Below are 27,672 nucleotides of genomic sequence, written 5' to 3'. Positions count from 1 at the left end.
GAAGCGGCGGCAGCAGAAGACTCGATCCATGGTGGAAATCCCATCGTTTCAACCGTTAACTCGGGAGAAGCCGAGTTAAAATGGTTGATATTCGACCGGAGAAGCATCCTCAAACTCACTTTAACGTCGTGAACGTCGTTCTTGCAATGTAGGTTCTTTGTTTTTCCGTGGGGCAATGTTGATAACGCGAACTTGGCTACTCAGCTAGCTTGCTAGCTAACCTGGATTGTTTTGACTCTCGAGGGACTAGCTAGCTAGCCAAGTACCTAGCATTAGCTATTTAGCTGGCTGGTTAGCGACACAATACATGCAGTTCTGCGATAAGGCGTAGCTAGCTAGCAATATTTCTAGCCAGCTGTTGCTAGATTAATTTAAGTCGTGAGCAGCTGTTGATCTCGTGCTTTATTTTTTAGTTAGCTAAACTATGCATGGTGGTCGTTTCAATTATTAAAAACATCAGGTAACGTTACATTGATGTAGGCGGGTCATCAATGCAGTTTTTCGCCCGTCCCGACTCTGCTCATCTGCGTTGCTAACATACGTGATGCATAGCTAGTTAACTAAACCACTGACTTTTAGCATCTTGCCTCGTTTAACGACCCTACAAATGTACGTAGTTGTAGTTTGGTACGTCTTGGAATATGAGATTGAGAATGTGACAATTCATCACCCTTCTTGCAGGGCACAACTAATTACGGTTAGCTAGCCGCTGCTAACGTTCGTTTGGCGAGGTTACTAAAGTTCATGTCATAAACGCTCAGAGCCCAACAAGCCATGAATATAGTGTAACTAGCTAGATGTCGGGCTAGACTTCAATACCTGTGCTAACTTAGCCCTCAACATGAAGGTGATCCAGTGCCTGTATAACCATAGTTTACACCATTTCGGTTATGTAATCATAATGCGAATTGGTCTTGTTAGCTAACGTTACGTTTTCAGTCATCATGGGCATTGCAGATGAATGTGAATTACAAAGTGATGTAGCTAGAAAATTGTACGCTTGGTACAGTGGACCTGTATGTTTCATAATTACATGTTCAAAAGGCCATCTGAAAGTGAGGGCCAGGGGGATGGGACCTGAGGTCGTATGAATCAGTTCTATATGTAATTCAATGGATGGGATATCCACTCCATCAGTGTCTGCCTGCAAATAGAGGACCGCACAGCCTCTCTGACCCATAGCAGAATGTGTAGGTTTGCAGGAAATTACTCTAAATCAAAAGTATCCTTGCTGTCAAGAGGGGAGAAAAACTAATTTTAACTTTGGGCTCTCAAAAGGCTAGGACTGGCTCTGACTGCATAAACCACTGCGGCCTGCTTGAGTTCAGATTTTGTGTGGCCCCCACCCTCATCAAAGTTTCCCATCCCTTTTATAGGGTGTCCACCTACTCTGCCCAGAGTGGGTGAAAACGCACTTTGGTGATAAAATTTCACCTTATGTTATAAAATACATTTTACCAAGACAAATATCAATTATTCGTGTTCTGAATCGTTCAGTGGGGTCTCTAACATTTTGTTAGCATTCTATCCAAGAAGTTGGATTTCATAACCTAATCCATCTGACAAGCTCTGACGTAGCAGTGCAGGTTTCTCGTAACAACTTTTGAGGATTTTACATTTTGTGGACATTGTCTTCAAAGCAAAATTAGCATGACGAGTTGAATTAAATGTAAAAGGTTTTGGAAAATAAAAAGCTTGGTATACGCCAGGGGAGGACGGCTGGAACGTGGTGAATGGAATGGCATCAAACCCATAAAACCATGTTTGATGTTGATACCGGTCCACTTATTCCTTTCCATCCATTACCAAGTGCCCGTCCTCCCAAATTAAGGTGCTACTAACCTCCTGTGGTATGTGCTCTGTTGACATTTCAGAGATATGCTTGTTTTTGTGAGAAATCTTAGAAAAATATTTTATTTTTTAAATTAATATGAAAAGGATATACTAAAATATGAAAAGACGGCATGTCTCAAAATCGATATCAATCTTACCTCTATATTGTTTAATGTCCTGCGATTCGAGAAGAAAGATGAGTTCAACGGGAAAGTGAACATGTTAGGTAGCCAGTAACCTTAATTATTGTGCAGAATCCAGCCTAGCTGGCGTGATTCTATTTAATTTTTTCCACTTTTTCTCTGGCCTCTATTGATTTAGTCACGCTAATTCCATCTATCCTACAAGGGTAAAAACACCAATAATTGTTGAACGGATTATGATAGAGACATGAGGTTTGAACCTTTGGTTTTCTTTATAGGATTATCTACACAATTAACATCATTTTACCCAATGGTCAAAAGCTGCATTTTTGATTGGGCGCTAGTTATTAGCATGTTTTTCACATGGTAGGTTAAATATAACCAACCTGTCTTACAGATCATGTGAAAAGGCAAAGGCAAGCATCATGACCATACACCACCTAACTAACTCATCAATATGGCATGAATGCTTACAGTATTTCAGGTCGATGCAGGTACAAGTTGGGATGCTTGGCTGTGTGGGAAATATTTACAATTACACTCTTAAATGTAGCAATGTATTTTTTTTATTTTTAATATCAATTAATTACTGTACTACGTCTTCGATCGACACAGGTTTTTTTTTTTTTTTCGTTGCGACTAGGACATCCAGCCCCTTTTTACGTTATGGTCTCATGACACATTTAATCTTGCATTATGGAAATTGCCCTAGAAATACTGACCCAGAGATCATTTTATTGCTATTTTGCATGTCTGTAACTCTTTTACCATGTAACTGTTACTGGACATCTGTTTGGATTATCTCTATTTTCATTATGAAATATTGCATTAAATGTTATAGGGATGTTAATGGGTCTATAGGTTAATTTGCATAATGTGGTGGAATTAAATTAAGCGGAATAGCCTATCACCTGTCAGACAGCGCGAGAGCACCTCAGAAAGCTGCTACTGGAGTGAAACGTGCTTTTACAAGCCCAGTCGTTGCGCAATAAAGAGGTCAGTGGAGCGCAAACAGTAGGGAATAGATGGATGTGGTATTTTTTATTTTAACTAGGCAAGTCAGTTAAGAACAAATTCTTATTTACAATGATGGATTGGCTCTCATTCAACAAATTTGATCTAACAAATTGAATATTTGTCAAATGTCATGATTGATGTATTGTAACAGGCCCAAATTGTGGTTACTAAAGTTCGATTTCGGAATATATTTGGCTGTTTTTGCTGCATAACATTTAGAAGTTGTCCTTTTTCAGGTTTAGAAGAAGTGACTGCTAAATGCCGTTTGTATAAGCTGGTAGTATAGTTAGCATACAGAAATCGGTGGTGTGGTAGTCCATCATTTTTAACTAATGCAGTTGATTGATGACAATAACATCAACATTTATTGTGGTTGACATCCATACAAGCATTATACTTAAGGCTCGGGTGGGTGTGGTATATTGGCCATAAACCACAAACCCATGACGTGCCTTATAGCTATTATAAACCGGTTAAGTTTATTAAAACAGTAAAAGCAAATGTTTCATCATACCTGTGGTATACAGTCTGGCTGAAAGCTGTGGTATATCAATCAGAATTCAGGGCTCGAACCACCCAGTTTATAATCCTTTTTTTTTTTTTACCTCAACATATACTGAACAAAAATATAAACGCAACAATTTCAACAATTTTACTGAGTTACAGTTCATATAAGGAAGTCAGTCAATTGAAATGAATTTGTTAGGCCCTAATCTATGGATTTCACATGACTGGGCAAGGGTGCAGCCATGTTTGGGCCTGGGAGGGAATAGGTCCACCCAGTTGGGAGCCAGGCCCACCCACTGTAGAGCGAGGCCCAGCCAATCGGAATAAGTTTTTCCCCACAAAAGGGCTTCATTACAAACAGAAATACTCATCAGCACCCCCTCAGACGATGCCGCAGGTGAAGAAGCCAGATATGGGATGGTCCTGGGATGGTGGTTACACGTGATCTGCGGTTGTGAGGCCGGTTGGCTGTACTGCCAAATTAGAAATTAACATTAAATTCTCTGGCAACAGCTCTGGTGGACATTCCTATAGTCAGCATGCCAATTGCACACTCCCTCAACTTGAGACATATGTGGTATTGTCAAAACTGCACATTTTAGTGGCCTTTTGTCCCCGTCACAAGGTGCGTGTAATCATGCTGTTTAATCTGCTTCTTGATATGCCACACCTGTCATGTGTATGGATTATTTTAGCAAAGGAGAAATGCTCACTAACAGGGATATAAACAAAATTGTGCTCCAAATTTGAGAGAAATAAGCTTTTTGTGTATATGGAACATTTCTGGGATCTTTTATTTCAGCTCATGAAACACATGGGAGCAACACTTTACATGTTGCATTTTATATTTTTGTTAAGTATAGTTTGAAATACACAAACAATAGCCAAAATTAGCCATTTTGTCAGGGGGGCAACGAGGAGACTCGTGATCTTTCCCCCACGGAATCTTTCCCCCATGCGTTTCCATGGTATTTCCATTGTTTTGGTCGAGTTTCATTGACCTCTTTGCCTAATCTATTGCGCAACAAATAACAATTCTAAATGCAATCGAGTGTTAACTTTTAAAAATTGTGGCCATAAAAACTGTTATCAGTCTTGCCATAGATTTTCAAGTAGATTTAAGTCAAAACTGTAACTTGGCCTCTCAGGAACATTCACTGTCTTCTTGGTAAGCAACTCCAGTGTAGATTTGGCCTTGTGTTTTAGGTTATTGTCCTGCTGAAAGGTGAATTCATCTCCCAGTGTCTGGTGGAAAGCAGACTGAACCAGGTTCTCTAGGATTTTGCCAGTGCTTAGCTCTATTCTGTAATTTTTTTATCCTGAAAAAATCCACAGTCCTGAACAATTTCAAGGATACCCATAACATGGTACAGCCACCACTAGCTTGAAAATTATGGAGCGTGGTACTCTGTAATGTGTTTGGAGCTAATCCAATACAACACTATTTATTTTTTTTCGGTACAAAAAGTGAATTGCTTTGCCACATTTTTAGCATTTTTACTTTAGTACCTTGTTGCAAACAGGATGCATGTTTTGGAATATTTGTATTCTGTACAAGCGTTCTTCTTTTCACTCCGTCATTAAGGTTAGTATTGTGGAGTAACTACAATGCTGTTGATCCATCCTCAGTTTTCTCCTATCACAGCCATTAAACTTTGTAACTGTTTTAAAGTCAACAATGACCTCATGGGGAAATCCCTGAGCACTTTCCTTCCTCTCGGTCAACTGAGTTAGGAAGGACGCCTGTATCTTTAGTGACGACTGGGTGTGTTGATACACCATCCAAAGTTTAATGAATAACTTCATACACAAAGGGATATTCAATGTCTGCTTAGATTGTGAGGCATTGGAAAACCTCCCTGGTCTTTGTGGTTGAATCTGTGTTTGAAATTCACTGCTCAGCTGAGGAACCTTACAGATATTTTTATGTGGAGATGTAGTCTTTCAAAAATTATGTTAAACACTTATTGCACACAGTGAGTCCATGCAGATATTTTTTTACATGTAACCTTTATTTAACTAGTTAAGCCAGTTACAAACAAATTCGTATTTACAATGACGACCTACCCCGGACAATGCTGGGCCAATTGTAAGCCGCCTTATGGGACTCCCAATCACAGCCGGTTGTGGTACAGCCTGAAATCGAACCAGGGTCTGTAGTGACACCTCTAGCACTGAGATGCAGTGCCTTAGTCCGCTGCGCCACTTGGGAGCCCATGTGACTTGTTAAGCAAAGTTTTACTCCTGAACTTATTTTATGCTTGCCATAACAAAGGGGTTGAATACTTATTGACTCAAGACATTTCAGCTTTTCATTTTTTATTCATTTGTAAAAAAACAAATCAAAGCATCATTCCACTTTGACATTATGCCGAGGGGCGGCAGGTAGCCTAGTGGTTAGAGCGTTGGACTGGTAACCGAAAGGTTGCAAGATCAAATCCCCGAGCTGACAAGGTAAAAATCTGTCATTCTGCCCCTGAACAAGGCAGCTAACCCACTGTTCCTAGGCCGTCATTGAAAATAAGAATTTGTTCATAACTGACTTGCCTAGTTACATTTTGTGTAGGCCAGTGACACAACATCTACATTTAATCCATTTTAAATTCAGACTGTAACAACAAAATGTGGGAGAAGTCAAGTGTGAGTACTTTCTGAAGACACCATATATTAGTAGGCTATATGTAAAGGCCACATTCAATTGAGAATAGTCTGATGGGTGAGAATATTATCAAGTGCTTGTCAAATTATATATCAGAGACTGATGAAGTGTGTGCAGCCTGCGCAAGAAACAGAGCAGAGCGCATGGATTTCATGCAACTTTTTTTCAAATCCTCATTTGTTGTTCATGCAGCCTTAGCCTAAATGTATTGATTTATAATAGATTCTAAGGTTTGTATCACAACCAAAGTTGCATAAATAACTCTACATTAACCATATAGGAGGACCTGTTTCAAATGGTCACTTTGTTAACCACTAAACACAGAATAAACACATGTATGCACTCCCTTGTAAATCATTTGGGGGAAAATATAAATTGTATTCTTACTATAAATCTTGTCTGCTAAATGAACTAGTGTAGCCCACAGCTGTATGGCATAGCCAGATCAGGGCCTAACAAGGAAGACTCAGAATATGCTATTAGGTTCTTCTGAAATAGGCTACATTTTCTTCATATAATGTTTGTGTGCAGTTTACATTTAATGTACTTTTCACTGCATTTGATACATTCAATAACATGATAAGAATATTCCTTAAAATGTGAGACAAATAAGTGGTTTGAGTGAGAGGAATAACTGGTGTCTCCAAGTGGCCACACACCTCCAAAGTGTGCACAGTTCCTACGTAATTTCAATGCACATTTGACTTAAAGACGAGTCTTCAACTATACAGTGCTTTTTTTAAGCTCTCCTTAGCTGTGCCTTTAAGGAACTAGAGTAATCACACTTTTAGTTGTTTTGTTTGGAACACAGCCCTGCATCCCCGCCATCAAACAATTACTGTTGTTTACACAATCATAAAATGTGGCCATTTTAAATCGCTTGTTCTATTGCCAACATGACTAGCTAAGTTATAAAATACGATCTTACGGTGTGAGACTTTCACAAGTCTATTCAGAGAAATGTGATTGTAATTTGTGCATTCAGGTGTGTGTTCTGTTGTGAATTTTCATCACAATAGACAAACCGGGCTCAGTTTGTTCAAAACAACCCAGGGTATGACGCCATGTCATCTTGTAAATGTACATCAAAAACGTTGACACTGTATATGACATGCGTTTTATGATATGGAAATGTGAAGTACACATTTGGACTCTCGGGTGTTTGGCTGCTTGTATGACATCATAGCGGTATTTATTATAATCCTCAACGTCTTATCTTTCAAAATACATAGTCCTCTTAATTTACAGCATTTCCCTAACTCGGGACAACAAAAAGCGACAAAGTTGCCCAATTAGCAGGAACGATGGGGGCAACTTCTTGTCGCGTGCGGTGCTCATGTTCAGCACGGCTATCTGTCTTCCCATACAGCGCTGTCAAGCTCAGAGCCTGAGCTCTGATGTAATTTTTAGCATATTACTGTACAGCCACTGCGTTCCAATTTAGGCGCTTATCAGTGCCCAAATCGTCCATTTTCAACCCGCATGTATATGGGTACTTGGCCCTGATTTGTACTGTTACATTTTTTTTGGTGGAAGTGTGCATCCTTTACTGCCCTGCTGCTACTGTGGTATAATTATTCTGCTGCTCAATCACTTTAACCCTGATTACACAACTGTAACCAGTATCACTTTCATTGATTGGTATGGATATTGACCTTTATATTATATTAGGGCTGGGAATGGCCAGGGACCTCACGATACAATATTATCACGGTGCGCCGATACGATATGTATTCCGATTCTCACTATTCTTTATGTATTGCAATTCCATATTACAATTTGATTTTCCAAGCATTTTGCTCACTACATGTCTGCTGCAGAGAGCATGAGAAAATGAGTTTTGATCAGTCATTGAAATTAAAAGCACTGAAAACATGTTGGCTCACAATTTAAAAAGGAGAACAAGCTATAGGATGAAAAATACCGGTGTTTTGTCGCAGGTACAGCCGATTTAGCACTAGCTAACGTTATGTAGCAACAAAAAAAATGTCAAAGTATCTATATAATATCACTTACTGTATCGATTCCCCATTCCCATCACTATTGTATATAATCTAGTGTATATTCTTGTATTTATTTTATTCTCATGTACTTTTTTATTTATTGTGTATTTCTTTTATGACTGATTTGATTTAACCTATGAAGCTCTGAAAAAACAGCTAGTTGCATAAAAAAAAAACTATATTTTGCTAGTTTTCTTTTTGTCTGCGTGCTATCATTTTATAGCACCTCAGACGACTCACTTTTTGCTCCCTCTCTTCTCCCTATCTTTCCGTCCTCCTGTCCAGTCATATTAGTGTGTAGCTTGTCGCGTCGGAGCCATGTTGGTGAAAGACAAGCTGGAGGCGGTGCTGAACGTGGGGCTGCGTGTCCCCAGCATCATGCTGCTGGAGGTGCTTTACCGCTGGGATGTCAGCTCCTTCTTCCAGAAGATCCAGAGAAGCAGTCTCAACAACAACCCCCTCTTTCAGTACAAGTACCTGGCTCTCTACCTGCACTATGTTGGTCAGTACCACCCCCCTCCCCCTTCCAGTGCTGCCCTTTTGAGTGGTCATTTATAGCATTTGTACTTTTCAACAGCATATTTTGACAAAAGCACCCATCCACTTCTGAAAAATTTGAAAATTCATTTTTAAAAGCGGGTGTTTCTTTCTATTAGCCCATATAACATTTAAAGTTGCCTCTTCGCTGTTGACGTTGAGACTGGTGTTTTGCGGGTGCTATTTAATGAAGCTGCCAGTTGAGGACTTGAGGCGTCTGTTTCTCAAACTAGACACTAATGTACTTGTCCTCTTGCTCATTTGTGCACCGGGGCCTCCCACTCCTCTTTCTGTTCTGGTTAGTGCCAGATTGTGCTGTTCTGTGAAGGGAGTAGTACACAGCGTTGTACGAGATCTTCAGTTTCTTGGCAATTTCTCGCATTGAATAGCCTTCATTTCTCAGAACAAGAATAGACTGACGAGTTTCAGAAGAAAGTGCTTTTTATCTGGCCATTTTGAGCCTGTAATCAAACCCACAAATGTTGATGCTCCAGATACTCAACTAGACTAAAGAAGGACAGTTTTATTGCTTCTTTAATTAGAACAACCGTTTTCAGCTGTGCTAACATAATTGCAAAAGGGTTTTCTAATGATCAATTAGCCTTTTAAAATGATAAACTTGGATTAGTTAACACAACGTGCCATTGGAACACAGGAGTGATGGTGGATGATAATGGGCCTATGTAGATATTCCATAAAAAAAGGTTTCCACATAAAACTGTCATTTACAACATTAACAATGTCTACACTGAATTTCTGATCAATTTGATGTTATTTTAAAGGACAAAAAATGTGCTTTTCTTTCAAAAACAAGGACATTTTTAAGGGACGCCAAACTTTTGAACGTGTGTGTAGATAGATTATTTTGTTTTACCCTTCCATCTTTCCCCTAATGGGAGTAAACTAATGGACAACATCTCTTAGGCTTCTACTTCCAGCTTATACATACTATATGCATTTTACGGACACAGTGTAGTTTACAGTAGTTATCTTTTTGTTTGTTTTTAGTCCCATCCATCAGCTCCACTCAACCCCTCCCATCTATCTCTGAACACCATCTATTTGCCATGTATTTTTTTTAACTGTGCTGTGATGTTTCACAAAAGTTCTGAACCTTTCTACATATTGTAATATTTTTGCTAAGAGTATTATTATATTATTAATCGATTGACTATGACTTTTAAAATCACCCAGCCATGCTATTCACAGTAAATAGCCCATATATCTTTAATGATGTTGTAATCGTCAGATTAGTTCTGTTTGCACTTTCCTTTATGGAGTGGCCAAGAAAAGCTAGAAATGGTGTGAGCCAATAGGTTATTTGGGCTGTAGTGCTGACGTATCACTAGTGTGCCCTGACCAGGAAAAACACTGCAGTTGCAGTCTGTAAAACTAGGACCCAGTTTTTCATGGTTGGGTCTCATGCATATGAATGTAATTTATGGACTACTTAAGTGATAATCGAGGGGACTATGCGTTCTATGGGAAATAATGCACGATGTGGAAAGTGTGTAGCACGTCATGGCACTGAACTTTCCCGATGTTGCGTTGTTTTCCAGAGAACGCATTGAGTCCCCGAGTTCATTATCCCGCTTATACCATAGCTATACTTTGAAATGTGTTCATTTTGCCGGTAAAAATGTGTTTGGCATCCACTGAAGTAGCGAACAAGTTTACTAGATAGCTACAGCTGCTGCCTTGTTAACCAAACAGACTTGCTAGCTTAGCTATCCTAACCATCAGTCCTCGCTTACTATGAAAATCAAATTGAACAATTCAACTTTTAATTTCAAAAGCAGCTCAAACATAGAACACGTAAGAATGAACTATAGCCATTGAATTTTACAAGGCTTTATAGGGAAATAATTCACGCCTTCGAATGCCCATTCAAGCCAATTGAAAACGAGTATTCAACAATGCCATGGTATAAATGCATATCGTTTAAGTTCAGCTAAGCATTTTTAAACCTACGACTGTCTTGAATGGCGTTACATTTAAATGCCTTTAGGTTTGTGGTAGATTTAGCTAAGACATGATAAAAGCAGTGACGCAAGGATAAAGTCTGACAGTTTGTAGTCAGCGTTGACTGTAAGGGTGAACATGCTTCTCCTAATTTTTGTATTTCTATTGGCACGTCAACATGGGCACAGACAGTACTTCTGATTCAGTATGTCTATGCTCTGCTTGAGAGTGGGCCTGGCCCACTAAGAGCTCAGTGGAGGCAGGGTGTTGGCAGATGCTTGTTTCATAATTAAAGCATGGCCTGACCTTAGACATCTGCTGCTGCAACTGTCTGCCTGCAGTCCGACACTTTTTTTTACTTTGTCGTCATGGTGAAACGTTGGCTCAGACACATTTTCCGCTCCTTTGTCATTTACCTCTGCTTTTTTCCACCATCCGAGACCCAAGTATTTTAATGGGACTTTCCGTGATGCTCAAGGTGGTATAATTAACCTTGAAATGTGCACAGAAGAGTTAAAGGAAACATTCACCCATTTTGAATGCATTCACCCATCGCTCCGAGATGCACAAATACGATATAACATTCAAAATGGGTGAATCTTTCCTTTAACCTGTCTGGGAACGGGGTTCCGCCAACAGGCAATGAAATTGCAGGGCGCCAAATTCAAACAACAGAAATCTCATAATTCAAATTTCTCAAACATACAAGTATTATACATCATTTTAAAGATAGACTTCTCGTTAATCCAACCACAGTGTCCGATTTCAAAAAGGCTTTTCGGCAAAAGCACAACATATCATTATGTTAGGTCAGCACCTAGTCACGGAAAGCATACAGCCATTTTCCAACCAAAGAGAGGAGTCACAAAAAGCAGAAATAGAGATAAAATGAATCACTAACCTTTGATATTCTACATCAGATGACAATCCCGGGACAACATGTTACACAATACATGTATGTTTTGTTCGATCAAGTTCATATTTATATCCAAAAACCTCCGTTTACATTTGTCGCGTTATGTTCAGTAAGGCTTTGCCTCCAACACATCCCGTGGATTTGCACAGAGCCACATCATTTTACAGAAATACTAATCATATACTTTGATGAAAGATGCAAGTGTTTTACACAGAATTATAGATGCACTTCTTTCTAATGCAAACGCTTTGTCAGATTTCAAAATAGCTTTCCGGCTAAAGCACATTATTCAATATTCTGAGTACAGTGCTCAGCCATCAAAGCAAGCTATACAGTTACCCGCCAACTTGTGGAGTCAACAAAAGCCATAAATTGCGTTATAAATCTTCTCTTACCTTTGCTGATCTTCGTCGGAATGCACTCGCAAGACTCCCAGTTCCACAAGAAATGTTTGTTTTGTTCGATCAAGTCCATCTTTATGTCCAAATAACTCAGGTTTTTTCGCCGCGTTTAGTCCACTAATCCAAAAGCACAAAGCGTGTTACCATTATCTAGACGAAAAGTCAAAATGCTCCATTACAGTTCGTAAAAACATGTCAAACGATGTTTTCAATCAATTCTTCTTTTTATCATAAAGATGCAGTAATAATACAACCGGACAATAGCGTTTCCATTACAGAGGAAGGACCGGCGTGCCCAAGAGGTAAACATCCCATTGTCCTCGTGCGAGAGCCACCTAATCAAACTGGTTTTATTCGACTCCCTTTCTCAATAGAAGTCTGGAAACAACTTCTAAAGACTGTTGACATCTGCTGGAAGCCTTGGGAAGTGCAATTTGACCCCACAGACACTTGATATTAGATAGAGGCTGAATTGAAAACTACAAAACTACAATTTCCCACTTCCTGGTTGGATTTTTCTCAGGTTTTTGCCTGCTATATGAGTTCTGTTATACTCACATACATTATTTTAACAGTTTTGGAAACTTCAGTGTTTTCACACTATATCCATATCATAGCTTCTGGGACTGAGTAACAGGCAGTTTACTCTGGGCACGCTTTTCATCCGGATGTCAAAATACTGCCCCCTAGCCCAAAGAAGTTAACCAATACCATGCATGAATTGTATACTGTTTTGTGGTTTGCCATTGTACTTTACTAGGCATGGGGGGTCATGTTATCAGCTGGTCAGGCTGGTGGGTAATTGTGTAGTAGGCAGACGGATAGTGTGGTCCGTGCGTGAAAAGCAGCCAGCTTGGTTACTGTGACACTTATTTAGGCAGGCTAAAGGCTGTCTCCTCACTGTGTGATGGGCTAGCACAATGTGCTGTGTGTGTGTGGGGGGGGCTGGCCCGTGCAGGGAGTAGGAGAACGAAGTCATCCCCTCCCCCCTCAAAGAAGCCTTTCTCTTCCCAGGGGAAAGGAGTGGACGAGGCACAGGCCATGATAACCAGCTCACAGGCCTCGACTATAATGCAGTCACTAGATATGATAATTATCAATGGGAAGGAATTACATTTTTTTTTACTGTAATTTTTTGATAACTTTGTATTTTGTATGTATACTGTGTGTGTACAAACTTTCCTTGACCTCACCAGTGGTATTTTTAGTGGCTTTGCATACTTGGCTGAAGTTGGTGGGTGAGACAATGAGGCTGGTATTTGCTGATGAACACACTGGGCAGCAGAGAACAGTGGGCTGGACTGAACCTCAGTGTGTGTGTGTGTGTGCTGCTGATGTGTCTCTTGGAAAGAGACAGACTGAGGGAGAGCAGGATATTCTCTAATCTTTTATTTGTACTTCTAGGTTTCAGCAAATATTTCATATCTCATGAGGCCCTACCTCATCTTATTAGCGTTGTTCGTCATTTTGGCGCTTGCTGTAGTCTATCTCTAACTGTTTTGCTTATGGACGATTAGGGTCAGTGTATTTATACTGCCAGCACTGATGGTTCTTTCACACCGGTCCACTCTTTGTCCTGTCTGCATGACTTTGCGTAGCAAACGGCTCGGGACCCATGACTGTGGATTAACGGCTCTGTTTTATTGCTGTCGCTGCTGTTAAACAAATTCTTCTCATCCGTGTTGTTGGCTTACCGATTGCAGGCCAAGGAACAGGATGTGCTCTGTTAATACACATTGCTGCACCTGACCATGGCTGGAAGGCTTTTCTATGTGCACCATACAGATACTGTCAGGCCCACCCCTCCCTTATGGACTCCTGAGTCAGTAAGCCTAGCTAGGCCAATATCACCAGGACGGCCATATTACTTTTATGTGAAATAGTTTGCCCCAGGCACAGGATAATATATATTTTTTTAAATGTAACTTTTTATAGTCACAGTTCATTATTTTCACTATCTGCACACAGGGCTTAATGTCCCCACAGCAGTGAGCATGTCTGGAGGAGTGGCTGGGGAGCACGTGACTTGAGTTTGTCAGGTGGGGATAGGAACCTGTGAGTTGGGTCTGTTGGGAAGCTGGGCCTCTACTTTTTGTATTCAGGCCCTGTTAAGATTTTTGGCCTGTAGCAATGCAGCACACGTAAGGTGACAATGACTGAGTGGTCTAAGGCTGTGTTCCTGACTGGCCGTAGCCCCGCTCCCTCGGAGGCGTGGGTTCTGAGAGTGCAACTGCGAGCTAAGAGCAGGAGCCTCTCCAACCAAAGCACCCCACACATTGTTAAACACGCTGACTCATATTCACCACTGAAGGAAGGTGCTAGGCTACTAACCAAACACAGGCTCTGTAAAGTAAGAGCTTGTACTCTTATTAAGATTACAGTATGGACTTCTTCTTTCAGTCAAGGTTTTATCTGGTTCTGATTGTGTTCAAGGCATATCGTCAGCAGTGCTTCCTCTCCCGTCGTACCGCCACACTTCTCTGTTTTCTGCTTTGTGGTGGTTGTGACTGAGCATCCAGACCAGAACAGAGGCTCATAGATAAGCCTATTGACAGCAGTGACGTGACGGCCTGGCCGGCTTGCAGAATATAGGTCCATCTCCTCTCAGGATTACATAAGCAGCATCCGGTGGTGGCCACAGGCTGAGGAGGGAGAGAGGGAGGGTAAAACGGCCCACACAAAGCTCTAATCCGTCCCTGTCACCCTGGCTGCCTGTCACAGTGAGGCTGGCTCACCCTGACTTGGCCACACACACACCACTGGCTGGGAACACTGACTCCAGTCAGGGCCCGTGGCACTTAGACTGAGAGGATCATAATCATTTTGGTTTTCATGGGAGGTAGAATCATATCAGTATCTGTCTGTGTAGTTGCTGTCATGCCAAAATGATTCAGTCCACTGACCACTCTTTCAAGCCTCAATGGCTAACTAGCCTCCTATCCCCCACTGTTGTTGTCATGCTCCCTGCCCTTTAATGATTGTTTGACCAGGTTAAGTTGCATGTTTGACACACACACACACACACACTGTGTGCAGGATGGTGGAGAGGGCTTTAGAGGAGTGGGCGTGTTAGCTGTCTGCTAATGGAATCCCCAGGATGGATTGGCTGGGTGGATCTGTTGCACGCTGGGTCCAGGTCGGCCAATCGAGTACCTGGCGTTTTGGTGCCTGATGATTTTGTCTAGGGGAGAATCTGAATGACATACTCCTCGTATCCTCTCCCCTCGCTGCTGCCTCAAAAGGAGGGCCCTCTGACTTTCTCCCCCCCCCCATCTACTGGGTTTTGAGAAGTAGGTGAAGAGAACGAGGAGTATGCAATTGAGATTTTCCCTGGGACCGTTTTCTGCTGACTCCACTAAACCAGGCAGGCCACGCTCAACCAAGATGGCGGAGGGCAGGCAGGATTATTGGTTTCACTGTCCTCCTGATAATAGAACTCCTCTGAGATGATTGGAATAACAGATTATTCAAGAAGTGAATGCCAATTAGACAGTAGTGGACGTCCGTGTTAATAAACTATTCCTTAATATGTGTGAGACCGACGGCAGCTGAAGCAGGCACATATATTTTTGTCCCTTTAAAAACAAAACAAAAAACAGCCTTGTTTGTGCATTGTTCCACTTCATGTGTTGTACTGTACAAACCCCTCTCCTTCCCTCTGTGATTCACTGTCCCGACTGACCGTCTCTGCTCTGCTGTGTGTCAGGTTACATCCTCAGCCTGGTGCTCCTGACTCTGCCTCGTCAGCACCTGGTGAAGCTCTACCTGTACGTGCTCACTGCCCTGCTGCTCTTCGCCGGACACCAAGTCTCCAGGTGAGAGAGAGACACACACTACAGGAACTACAGCTAAAATAATCCTTGACCTGTCTACTTGTTAGCTAGGAGATACGTGTATTCGGAAGATCATTTAAAAGCCGTTAAGTGTTGCGATTTGAAGTTCTGTTTTGTAGTTGTTCCATAAAACAGTTACCGGTATTACAGTAGTGACTTTCTGACCATATTATGATTCTGGCTCCGGACTATTGGTGGCTTCTACTGGCCTTGATTGTGCGTAACTCTTGTTGAATTCTCTGATGCATGGTTCTGTGTTTAACCAGTGAGGACAGAAGACAGCAGGTGGGACTGCAAGAGCTGAGCTCTGACTGTCTTGTCTTCCTGTTTTAGGGATTATGTCCGCAGTGAGCTGGACTCCGGGTACGAGGGACCGCTCTACCTGGAGTCGCTGTCCATGAACCGTTTCTCCACGGCCCTCATAGGTAACTAACTAAACACAGTCCCACCTTCTCCACCACCCTCATAGGTAACTAACTAAACACAGTCCCACCTTCACCACCACCCTCATAGGTAACTAACTAAACACAGTCCCACCTTCACCACCATTCTCATAGGTAACTAACTAAACACAGTCCCACCTTCACCACCGCCCTCATAGGTAACTAACTAAACACAGTCCCACCTTCACCGCCGCCCTCATAGGTAACTAACTAAACACAGTCCCACCTTCACCGCCGCCCTCATAGGTAACTAACTAAACACAGTCCCACCTTCACCACCGCCCTCATAGGTAACTAACTAAACACAGTCCCACCTTCTCTACCACCCTCATAGGTAACTACAGTGCCTTCAGAAAGTATTCACACCCCTTGACTTTTTCCATATTTTCTTGTTACAGCCTGAATTTAAAATTGATTAAATTGAGATTGTTTGTTTTGTCACTGGCCTAGAAACACTATACCCCATAATGTCAAAGTGGAATTATGTTTTTAGAAATGTCTACAAATGCATATGAAAAGCTGAATGTCTTGAGTATGAGTATTCAACTCCTTTATGGCAAGCCTTAAGTTCAGAAGTAAATATTTCCTTAACAAGTCACATAGTAAGTTGCATAGACTCACTCTGTGTGCAATAATAGTGTTTAACATGATTTTTGAATGACTACCTCATCTCTGTACCCCACACATACAATTATCTGTAAGGTCCTTCACTACAAAGATGCAGGCGTCCTTCCTAACTCAGTTGCCATAGGAGGAGGAAACCGCTCAGGGAATTTGGAAAATATTCCAAAACATGCATCCTGTTAGCAGCAAGGCATTAAAGTAATACTGCAAAAAAATGTGGCAAAGCAATTCACTTTTTGTCCTGAATACAAAGTATTATGTTTGTGGTAAATACAACACATTACTTAGTACTACTCTCCATATTTTCAAGCATAGTGGTGGCTGCATTATGTTATGGGTATGCTTGTAACCGTTAAGGACTGGGGAGTTTTTCAGGATAAAAAAGAAACGGAATAGAGCGAAGCACAGGCAAAATCCTAGAGGAGAATCTGGTTCTGCTTTCCACCAGACACTGGGAGATTAATTCAGATTTCAGCAGGACAACAACCTAAAACACAATGCCAAATCTACACTGAAGTTGCTTACCAAGAAGACAGTGAATGTACCTGGCCGAGTTACAGTTTTGACTTAAATCTACTTGAAAATATATGACAAGACCTGAAAATGGTTGTCTAGCAATGATCAACCACCAATTTGACAGAGCTTGAAGAATTGTGAAAAAAATAATTTTGCACAATCCAGGTGTGGAAAGCTCTTATATAATTACCCAAAAAGAATCAGCTATAATCGCTGCCACAGGTGCTTCTACTTAGTATTAACTCAGGGGTGTGAATACTTCTGTAAATGAGATTTCTGTATTTCATATTCAATAAATTAGCTACAATTACTAAAAACACATTTTTCACTTTGTCATTATGGGGTATTGTGTGTAGATAGGTGAGAAAATAATAAATTGTATCCATTTTGAATTCAGGTTGCAAGACAACAAAATGTGGAATACGTCAAGGGGTATGAGTACTTTCTGAAGGCACTGTAACTAAACACAGTCCCACCTTCACTACCAATCTCATAGTTAACTCACTAAACAGTCCCACTGGGCCACAGTCTCACAGGTCCCGTACCAGCCTCTTACACCCCCACACTTCTCTTACCCCACTTTCTGAGAATCTACGAGTCACTTTGTAGTCGCCCTAAAGTCTGCTTTTACTCGATAACACGGTGATTGTGCACTTCCATCACTCACATTATTTCATATATATATTTTCTTCTACATCCTTTTATCAATCCGACGCCTATCTTTGTCTCTGAGTCTGCTGTTTTTTTCTCCCTGTCTGGCCATTGTACAATTCTAACGGTCTTCTGAGTGCTCGAGCTAGTTTCATTTGCCCTAGAACCTTTTCAGACAAAGGGAAAGGCCGTGTTCCTTTGCTTCATCCTGTCAGGCAGAAGGTAGGCGGCTGAGGGGAGGAGAGTTCAGGGGGTTGGCAGTGGGTGCTGTATAATCTGACGATCTGAGGTGCCGTTTGCCGCAGAGCTCCTCGCTCTCTCTCGCTGCCAAAGGTGCTTCCACAGAGTGAGAGTGTGAGTGGCCACAGTCTCCAGTACAAAGGGAGCGCTCACAACTCAGGCAGGCATCTGTCTTTCCCCGCGCTCGTGCTTTCTCGTTCTTGCTCACTCGTTGACGTATTTCTTGTTGTGCTGCTTGTCGTAAGAGTGTCAGGTGTTCTGTAGTGCGACTAGTGTCTTGTCAGGTTTTATGTTACCGGGGTGTGGGTTCTGCCTCTTCTGAAAATACAGCCGGCCCACAATAGGCCCACAATAGTGTTAGCTTCAGAGCTCAGTGAAAACCTGAAAGCCCAAAAGGGGAAGAAGCGAGAAATGAGTGTCATCATGAATAGGAAGCCTTCCTGTGAAATGACTGGCAGTTACGCATTGATCTGTTTCTGATGCTGAGAAGATTCATCCTTCTCTGTTACTCAACACTGCTACTTTGACCATTTGAAAACAGCAGCACCCTTAGATGTCCTCCAGGGATTTTATGTTATTACTTTTACTGTTGAAAAGGGATATAAAGTACACATACTCAATAAAATAAAATTTGTAACAATATTGTGTTTTTAGACACCATTGCAAACTTCAAGGGGATCCGTGATGTCATCGGCCTCCCCCCTTGCTTGAGGAACGATAGAGGAGCAATAGAGAACAAAAGAGGAAAGCCCCCCCACTTGTGTTATGTCATGACTTACCAGGACCACCTATTGAAATCAAATTTTATTTGTCACATACACATGGTGAGCAGATGTTAATGTGAGTGTAGTGAAATGCTTGTGCTTCTAGTTCCGACAGTGCAGTAATATCTAACAAGTAATCTAACAGTTCCCCAACAACTACCTAATACCCACAAATCTAAAAGAGGTGAATGAGAATATGTACATGTAAGTATATGGACGAGCGATGGCCGAGCGGCATAGGCAAGGTGCAATAGATGGTATAAAATACAGTATATACATATATGAGTAATTTAAGATATGTAAACGTTATTAAAGTGGCATTATTTAGAGTGCATTGTATAAAGTGACTAGTGATCCATTTATTAAAGTGGCCAGTGATTGGGTCTCAATGTAGGCAGCCGAGTGATTGCTGTTTAGCAGTCTGATGGCCTTCAGATAGAAGCTGTTTTTCAGTCTCTCGGTCCCAGCTTTGATGCACCTGTACTGACCTCGCCTTCTGGATGATAGCGGTGTGAACAGGCAGTGGCTCGGGTGGTTAATGTCCTTGATGATCTTTTTGGCCTTCCTGTGACATCAGGTGCTGTAGGTGTCATGGAGGGCAGGTAGTTTGCCCCGGTGATGCGTTGTGCAGACCACACCACCCTCTGGAGAACCTTGCGGTTGAGGGCGGTGCAGTTGCCGTACCAGGCTGTGATACAGCCCGACAGGATGCTCTCGATTGTGCATCTGTAAATGTTTGTCAGGGTTTTGGGTGACAAGCCACATTTCTTCAGCCTCCATAGGTTGAAGAAGCGCTGTTACGCCTCACTGTCTTACCACACTGTCTGTGTGAGTGGATCATTTCCGTTTGTCTGTGATGTGTATGCCAAGGAACTTAAAACTTTCCACCTTCTCCACTGCTGGCCCTTCAATGTGGATAGGGGTGTGCTCCCTCTGCTGTTTCCTGAAGTCCACGATCATCTCCTTTGTTTTGTTGACGTTGAGTGAGAGGTTGTTTTGTTGACACCACACTCCGAGTGCCCTCACCTCTCTTTAGGCTGTCTAGTCGTTGTTGATAATCAAGCCCACTACTGATGTGTCGTCTGCAAACTTGACGATTGAGTTGGAGGAGTGAGTGGCCACGCAGTCGTGTGTGAACATGGAGTACAGGAGGGGGTGAGCACACACCCTTGTGGGGCCCCAGTATTGAGGGTCAGCGAAGTGGAGATGTTGTTTCCTACCTTCACCACCTGGGGGTGGGATGTGTGTTTTGTTAAGTAAATCAGGTGTTAAATGGGGTGAAAATGAGACTGGTGTGCCACTTTAAGTAACCCTTTCCCTAACATTTTACAAAGAGGGAGGGACTGATCGATGATTCCCTTTGGCACGGTGTGCTGACTTGGCTTGGGACAGTTGTTTGAACTTTGGCCTTTTTAGGTTCAATCACATAAGTACTTGTTACTTTTCTCTGAAAGACAAGTGGGATAAGCTGTCTGATAGCCAAGTGTTTGGGTAAGGCTACTCTCGATGCACATTCAGCCGTGAGTTCTGACTGCTGTACTGCAAAGTTGCTTTCTAGGGACACTCGAATCTTCACGCACGCTCTGCAGGCGGGTCGCAATGAGGGTTCATGTTTTCCCAGTAACACAGGAGAGCAGTAGGCAGGGACCTCTTGGCCTAGTCCCTAGAGTGTTAGGGAACATGCTGCCTCTCCGTGCTGTCGTCACCAGCCTCAGGGACGTCACACTCCAGCTCCTGGAGACAGACTGGATCTGACGTTATGGCTTTACTATGTCTCGTTCCATCTCTCATTTCTCTCTGGTGTGATGACGAGTCTCTTAGCTTTCTAGTGCAGTCACATGCTTTAGCACTGTGTCGTCAGAGTTAACTTGGGGCACGGTAGCGGTAAAGACGCACGTGCTCCGGGCCTCAATGAACTCTTGAGGCGCTTTTCTTTTGCCCTTATTTGTCCTCGAGGGCGTCGCACATTTTGACTTTGCAAGTCAGATCTTGGAACACCCGCCCTTTAAGATTCAGCTGTTTCATGTTACTACACAGTTCAGATACGGTGTGTGTTCCTATAGACTGGGCGTTCACCTGCAGCGTGTTAACCCCGTCCTTCCTGTGTCCCCGCCTCTCTCTCCAGCTCAGCTTGTGGTATGCACCCTGTGCTCCTGCGTCATGCAGACCAAGAGGATCTGGCTGTTCTCTGCTCACCTGCTCCCCCTGGTGGCGCGCCTCTGCCTGGTCCCCCTGGAGACCATCGTGTTCATCAACCGCTTCGCCATGATCTTCACGGGCCTCGAAGTCATCTACTTCCTGGCCTCCAACCTGCTGGTGCCCTACAACCTGGCCAAGACCGCCTACAGGGAGCTGGTGCAGGTAAAATAGTCTGCGTGGCACTGAATTTTTTCCACGCCAGCTAAGTGTCTGCTGGCTCTAGACTGGAGGAGATTCAATGACAACTCTACCACCTGATTATCACTTTTCTTTCACACATAAGACTGTAAATCTATCAGTTTGCTGCTGTCTCTGTGTTTATATTTCTCATAGCTAACAATATCTGTGGCATCCTCTGTTCCATGTCCTCCTGTGCCCAGGTGGTGGAGGTGTATGGGCTGCTGGCTCTGGGGATGTCCCTGTGGAACCAGCTGGTTCTGCCTGTCCTCTTCATGTGCTTCTGGCTGGTGCTGTTTGCCCTGCAGATCTACACCTACTTCAGTAGCCGTGACAAGCCCACCTCCAGAGAGAGGTTGCTCTTCCTCTTCCTCACCAGGTGAGACAGGGCACTGCTTCCTAGAACACTAGAAACCCTTTTCCCTTCTCTCGTGGAATCCGAGATGTTGGAAACCCAAGTCGACCAGTTTTTCCGGAACTTTTGCACAACACAACATTATGTAATCTGAAGTTCTACAATGTCAGTCCTTTATTATGTCTGTTTGTTGTAATCAAAGAGAATGTGACGTGCCATCTATTACAAATACATGCATGATCTCTGAATTGGTTTCGTGAGTTTTCTTACTGTCCCCTTCTCTCCCTGTCCCCTCAGTATTGCAGAGTGCTGCAGCACCCCCTACTCCCTGCTGGGCCTGGTCTTCACCGTGTCCTTTGTGGCGCTGGGCGTCCTCACCCTCTGCAAGTTCTACCTGCAGGGCTACCGGGCCTTCATGAATGACAACACCATGCATCGGTCAGTCAGCCGCATTCTCATTCAGCCCATTTTATGTTGTGTGTTTATGCCCGGTAAGTGTGTTATTTGACCCATAGCTTGAAAAATGAGGAATCTTTCTTTCTTTTTTTGACTGAAATCACCACATTATTTATGAATCTCTCTTTCTCTCTCTCCCCCTGCTCTGTCTCTCGCCATCTCAGGGGAATGACGGAGGGCATCACGCTACTGATCCTGGCTGTGCAGACGGGTCTGATTGAGCTGCAGGTCATCCACCGAGCCTTCCTCCTCAGTATCATCCTCTTCATCGTGGTGGCCTCCATCCTGCAGTCCATGCTGGAGATAGCTGACCCTATCGTACTGGCTCTGGGGGCCTCACGGGACAAGTAAGACACTCCAGGCTGAGTTGGAAATGTCTCACTACTTTGACCAGGGCCTAGGGTTGTGCGGTATCCAGATTCATAAGGTCATTTAGTTTCTGTACCATAACGGGGTATACGGTATTACCAAATACGCACACAAGGGGAGCTATTACTTTTTAAAATATCTACTTTACAAAAATAAGCACAAAACAATTTAGGCAACAGGGATCTTGATCCAGGAGGAGATTGAATGTCTCTGCTGTAACCAAGAAGCTTGATCTAGCCACTCAACTAGCAAGTTAGCAAACCAAATGCATAGCTGAAGACCTGAGCTGAATATACATTGATTTCTTATAAGCAGTGGCGCAGCATGCAGCCCCCGCGAGGGTATTGAAAATCAAACGGTATTGAAAGTGATATATGTTATATCGCCCAAGCCTATCCAGGGCCCATAGTGTCATCCACAGCAAGAATGAAAAGATCAGAAAAGGCCTCGCTTTCACATGGAAGTCCGTCCAAAATGCCACAACTACATGATTCAGTTCAACACAACTTTACTAAGAGGTGTTGTCCTAGTAAAAGCTCTGTCGGTTGTCGCTCTGTTCAGGAGCCTGTGGAAGCACTTCCGGGCCGTGAGCCTGTGCCTGTTCCTGCTGGTCTTCCCAGCCTACATGGCCTACATGATCTGCCAGTTCTTCCACATGGACTTCTGGCTCCTCATCATCATCTCCTCCAGCATCCTCACCTCACTGCAGGTACACACACACACACCTTAAGCTCTGTCGCCATGGACACACCCATACACACACACACACACACGCTGTAGTCTGTCCAATTCAAGAGTTCCTTTTAGCCACTGGTACACTGGATCCTTTGTCCGTTTCTTTGCAGTAATGACATAAGAACACGTCAACAATGTTTCATATGTAAGGTAGATGGCTTTTCCGTTAGTGCTGAGATATATTGCACAGGTCCGTGATGGTGATGTGACGGGCACGGTAAGGACTGTAAGCTCCCGTATCTGTGCCTGCTATTCCCTGGCCACCTGTGAGTATATATTCCCTGTGAAATATGGAAAACCCTGTGAGGTTTCAGCAACCTACCATCTCAGATTGTTCTGAAATGGTTTCTGTTGTAGAAACCGGAAAGATCAGCATTCCAGCAACATTATTTTGTTAAAATGTGGTTCCGGTGCATTGACTATCTCTAATAGAAAAAAAGGAAGGCCGCAGACCTTACTACTTTTGATCTATATATTACCTCTGATCCTAACCCTTGACCCCCAACTGCTTGCCCCAACGTGAGAGTTACTTCTAGTGTCAAAACAAGTGAAACAAAGCACCCACACTCAATGTCCTTCTCCCGTAGGTGCTGGGCACCCTGCTAATATACATCCTGTTCATGGTGGAGGAGGTCCGTAAGGAGCCCGTACAGAACATGGACGACGTGATCTACTACGTGAACGGGACCTACCGGCTGCTGGAGTTCCTGGTGGCGCTCGTGGTGGTGGCCTACGGCGTGTCTGAGACGGTGTTCGGGGAGTGGACGGTGATGGGCTCCACCATCATCTTCATCCACTCCTACTACAACGTGTGGCTGCGTGCCCAGCTGGGCTGGCAGAGCTTCCTGATGCGCCGAGACGCCGTCAACAAGATCAAGAGCCTGCCCACCGCTTCCGACCTGCAGCTGGAGCAGTACAATGACATCTGTGCTATCTGCTATCAGGTGACGGAGTGTGTGTGTGTCCGGTGTGTGTCCGGTGTGTGTACATGAAGAAAAGTGTGAGTGCATGCTGTTTGAGAGGGCACCATTATTGTTCTGATAAATGTGTTTTATAGCCCTCTTCTGGTATGAAGGGGACAATGCGGCTAGAGGGGATATGACATGGGTTCTGACTAGGGTTGTAAAATTCTGGTAACTTCCTCAAAATTCCCAGGTTTTCCAGAAATCCTGGTTGAGGTATTCCAGATTTTTTGCTGATTCCGGCAATCCTCCAACCGGGTTTTTTGGAAAACCTGGGAATTTTGGGAAAGTTACCTAAACATTAAAAAGAAAAATGATAGTTTAGTTTGAATAAGGATGTGTACTGTGATATACTTCCACTTATCAGAAAAGCATCATCAGGCATTGTAGCAGACTCTTCTGTGGTTGTCCGTAGTCCTTCGGTAGTTAACCAGTATTCTGTCTCCCTTTCCAGGACATGAAGTCTGCCGTCATCACCCCCTGCAGTCACTTCTTCCACGCTGGCTGCCTCAAGAAGTGGCTCTACGTACAGGAGACCTGCCCCCTCTGCCACAAACAGCTGAAGAGCCAATCACAGCCCACCAATGCCACCGCTGCACCCGCCCAGGACATTCTTCCAGCCAATCCCAACCCAGCAGAGGCTGGGCAAGGAGAGCCAGTGGCCAGTGTGGCTGAAGGGAACGAAACGGTGACTCAGAACGGTGTTCCTGTTGAAGAGAGCCAAGCCAGATCCTCTTCCTCCCATGCTAACCCTGACCCAGAGCCTGAGGGCCAGGCAGAGGAGGCAGGTCCGTCACAGAGCTCAGGGGAGTCATGTCTCAGGCATCGCCAGCCCCAGCAGTCTGCATCCTGCCCTGAAGCAACAACATCCACAACATGTGCAGCTGACCTCCAGTTAGAACTACAACGGTCTGCCAGCCCCTGCTGCCTCTGAGCCTCGCTCATGCACGCCTCCTCACACACAGCTAAAGACTATTCATCCTCAAAGTGGCTAATACGTATGACTTCGCCATGACAGGTTAACTGTTGGACTTTCCCTATTGCCACTATCCAACACCTTCCCCTTAACAAACTCATCTATTTGTTGCCTGTTACTTAAAGTATGGTCTTAAACGTCATTCATTAACATTTCATGGTTACTTCATTTCATGCTTAATTAATTTCATTCAAGTACATTTCATGGTTATTAATCCTATAGGATTCCAGGTATGAAGTCTGACGCAGACTTGAGTGATGCCATACTGAACCTCCATATAATTTCACTGAGAAATCTGCATCGATTTCTCTCACTTAGCATCAAAATAAGTAAGTAGCCTTGCATGAGCCTTGGCTTGTGCTAGCCGGAACGGCTCATAGGAGCAGGAGCCTATCCTGTTTCTGTAGCGTGAGGCAGGTTGATGCACAGGTACACCCCCTGGACAGGACGCTAGTCTATCGCAGGGATTTACCCTCAATCCATCTCTTAAACTCTTGAGTGCCAAGCAGAGACTCATTGGTGTCCCATTTTTTTTATCTTTAGTGTATGACTCGGGCCGGGGATCGAACTCACAACCTTCCAATCTCAGGGCGGGCACTAACAACAAGGCCACTGAGTTAGATAAACAACAAAATGCAGCTATTTGACAGTTGACTGTCATTATACTGTACATCTATCTAGCGTAAGACAAAACACAGTCAAAATATAACATTTGAGATTTCATTAACTCTCATTCAACATGTTTCACACACCTTTTCCCCTCTTTAGGTCACTAACGTTAGCTCACTATTTTGCCACTCCCAAGTGTTTTCCCCTCCTTCCGACCCTGGTTGGGCCTCGCCGACCCTCTCCTGGCCTTGTGGCCCACCCTCCCTCACCTTGTTCTGCTTGATGATTGGTTACACACCAACCTTACCAAGTAAGGGCTCAGGGTGGGGAAAGGGCGTGGTGTAGGTCGGAGACACAAACACTCACCGGGATGTGTGGTTGACATTCATATACTGAAGAGAACAGACAGAGCACTTGATGTAGAAGCTTCATACGCACGCTTAGGCTTGCACGCTGTCACCATCTGGTAGCTGTAGGAACCTTTATTTTCATGATATGTAGCCCACGTGTTATGACATTTGCACTAATGTCATTTATAGCGACGTTCCAAAGTAGTTTTTTTTGTCAGGTACTAAATATTTTTGGTTTGTACGAGGAAAGACCTATAAATGTGTGTGTATATAACCGTTCATATATTATATGAAAAGGACTTTTGATATGCCTGCCATACAGTGTTAACGCTGCACCGCCCAATATGAAGTGATCTGAGGCTTGTATGAACACGTCAGTGCCCTCTGTAGGTATAAGTGTGAAGGGTTGAAGATCACAGATTGAGAGAGGTGTCAGCACTGAATTTACCTTCAACAGTATTTTTTGGGCATTTGTTACAGTTTTGAGAATGAATACATGTTATGTATGATCAAACTTGTAAATGCTCCATTTAAATTAATTTGTAGCGAGTTGGTGGCTTTAGCACATTTTCTTGAAGGTAAATTGTGAGAAGCGGCTAAGAGTGTGAATAGTATTTTACATACATCATGATATTGACATTTGAAGAGGACTTCTTTTAGCATTTGAAATGCTTTCCTGTTTGGGATTTTGTTTCTTTGTGTTGAAGACCTACAATTTAATTCTGTTTCGATAGTTCTTTTTTTCTTTCTTTTTCTTTTTTTTTTACACAAAAAGAACGACATGCTCTGTGAATGCTGAATTCCAGTCAAGTTTCTGTATTGTTTGGTGAGAAATTTGCCTGGTGTCGCCTTTATTGTACAAAACTGAATGTCAAATAAATTCCACCATCCAATTTGAACCTGCATTCTGAACTAGCTCTTAGTGTTGTTGGTTTGATTATTAAAGATGGAGATGGATAAGCCACAACCTTAAACGTCACCAGACAAGCACTATCGTGGCTGGAACCTAGTCTTGCATAGCTAGACCACAATGATTGCGGAAGTAAGCAGTCTGGCTCGAGACTAGCTGGAACCAATCATTTATATATACACTAGATGACTGATAGGGGGTGCTGTGTTGAAGTCGCTGCACCTCCATCCTGGCACTCACCCACAAAATAAATAAATATATATGTTTAACTCAGCAAAAAAAGAAACGTCCCTTTTTCAGGACCATATCTTTCAAAGATAAATTGTAAACATCCCAAATAACTTCACAGATCTTCATTGTAAAGGGTTTAAACACTGTTTCCCATGCTTGTTCAATGAACCATAAACAATTAATGAACAATTAATTAATGAATGATGCTAACAGCTTATTGACGGTAGGCAATTAAGGTCACAGTTATGAAAACTTAGGACACTAAAGAGGCCTTTCTACTGACTCTGAAAAACA

The 27,672-nt window shown here is 43.0% G+C and overlaps 1 protein-coding gene across 1 annotated transcript; it reads left to right on the top strand.

Moving 5' to 3' along the window:
• LOC120032393 (RING finger protein 145-like) lies at positions 1-27,140 on the top strand. Its single transcript, XM_038978473.1, has 11 exons — positions 1-148; positions 8,448-8,664; positions 15,685-15,793; positions 16,145-16,236; positions 21,175-21,410; positions 21,629-21,804; positions 22,078-22,218; positions 22,401-22,583; positions 23,167-23,314; positions 23,928-24,284; positions 24,757-27,140. Exons 2-11 carry the CDS (start codon positions 8,481-8,483, stop codon positions 25,234-25,236), a joined length of 2,106 nt encoding a protein of 701 aa, XP_038834401.1. The 5' UTR covers positions 1-148; positions 8,448-8,480; the 3' UTR covers positions 25,237-27,140.
• Positions 27,141-27,672: the final 532 nt, after the last annotated feature.

Source organism: Salvelinus namaycush, chromosome 3 (assembly GCF_016432855.1).
Source record: "Salvelinus namaycush isolate Seneca chromosome 3, SaNama_1.0, whole genome shotgun sequence".
NCBI lineage: Eukaryota > Metazoa > Chordata > Actinopteri > Salmoniformes > Salmonidae > Salvelinus > Salvelinus namaycush.
Note: the sequence above shows the minus strand (reverse complement) of the source record. Positions and strands in the feature narration are given on the sequence as shown.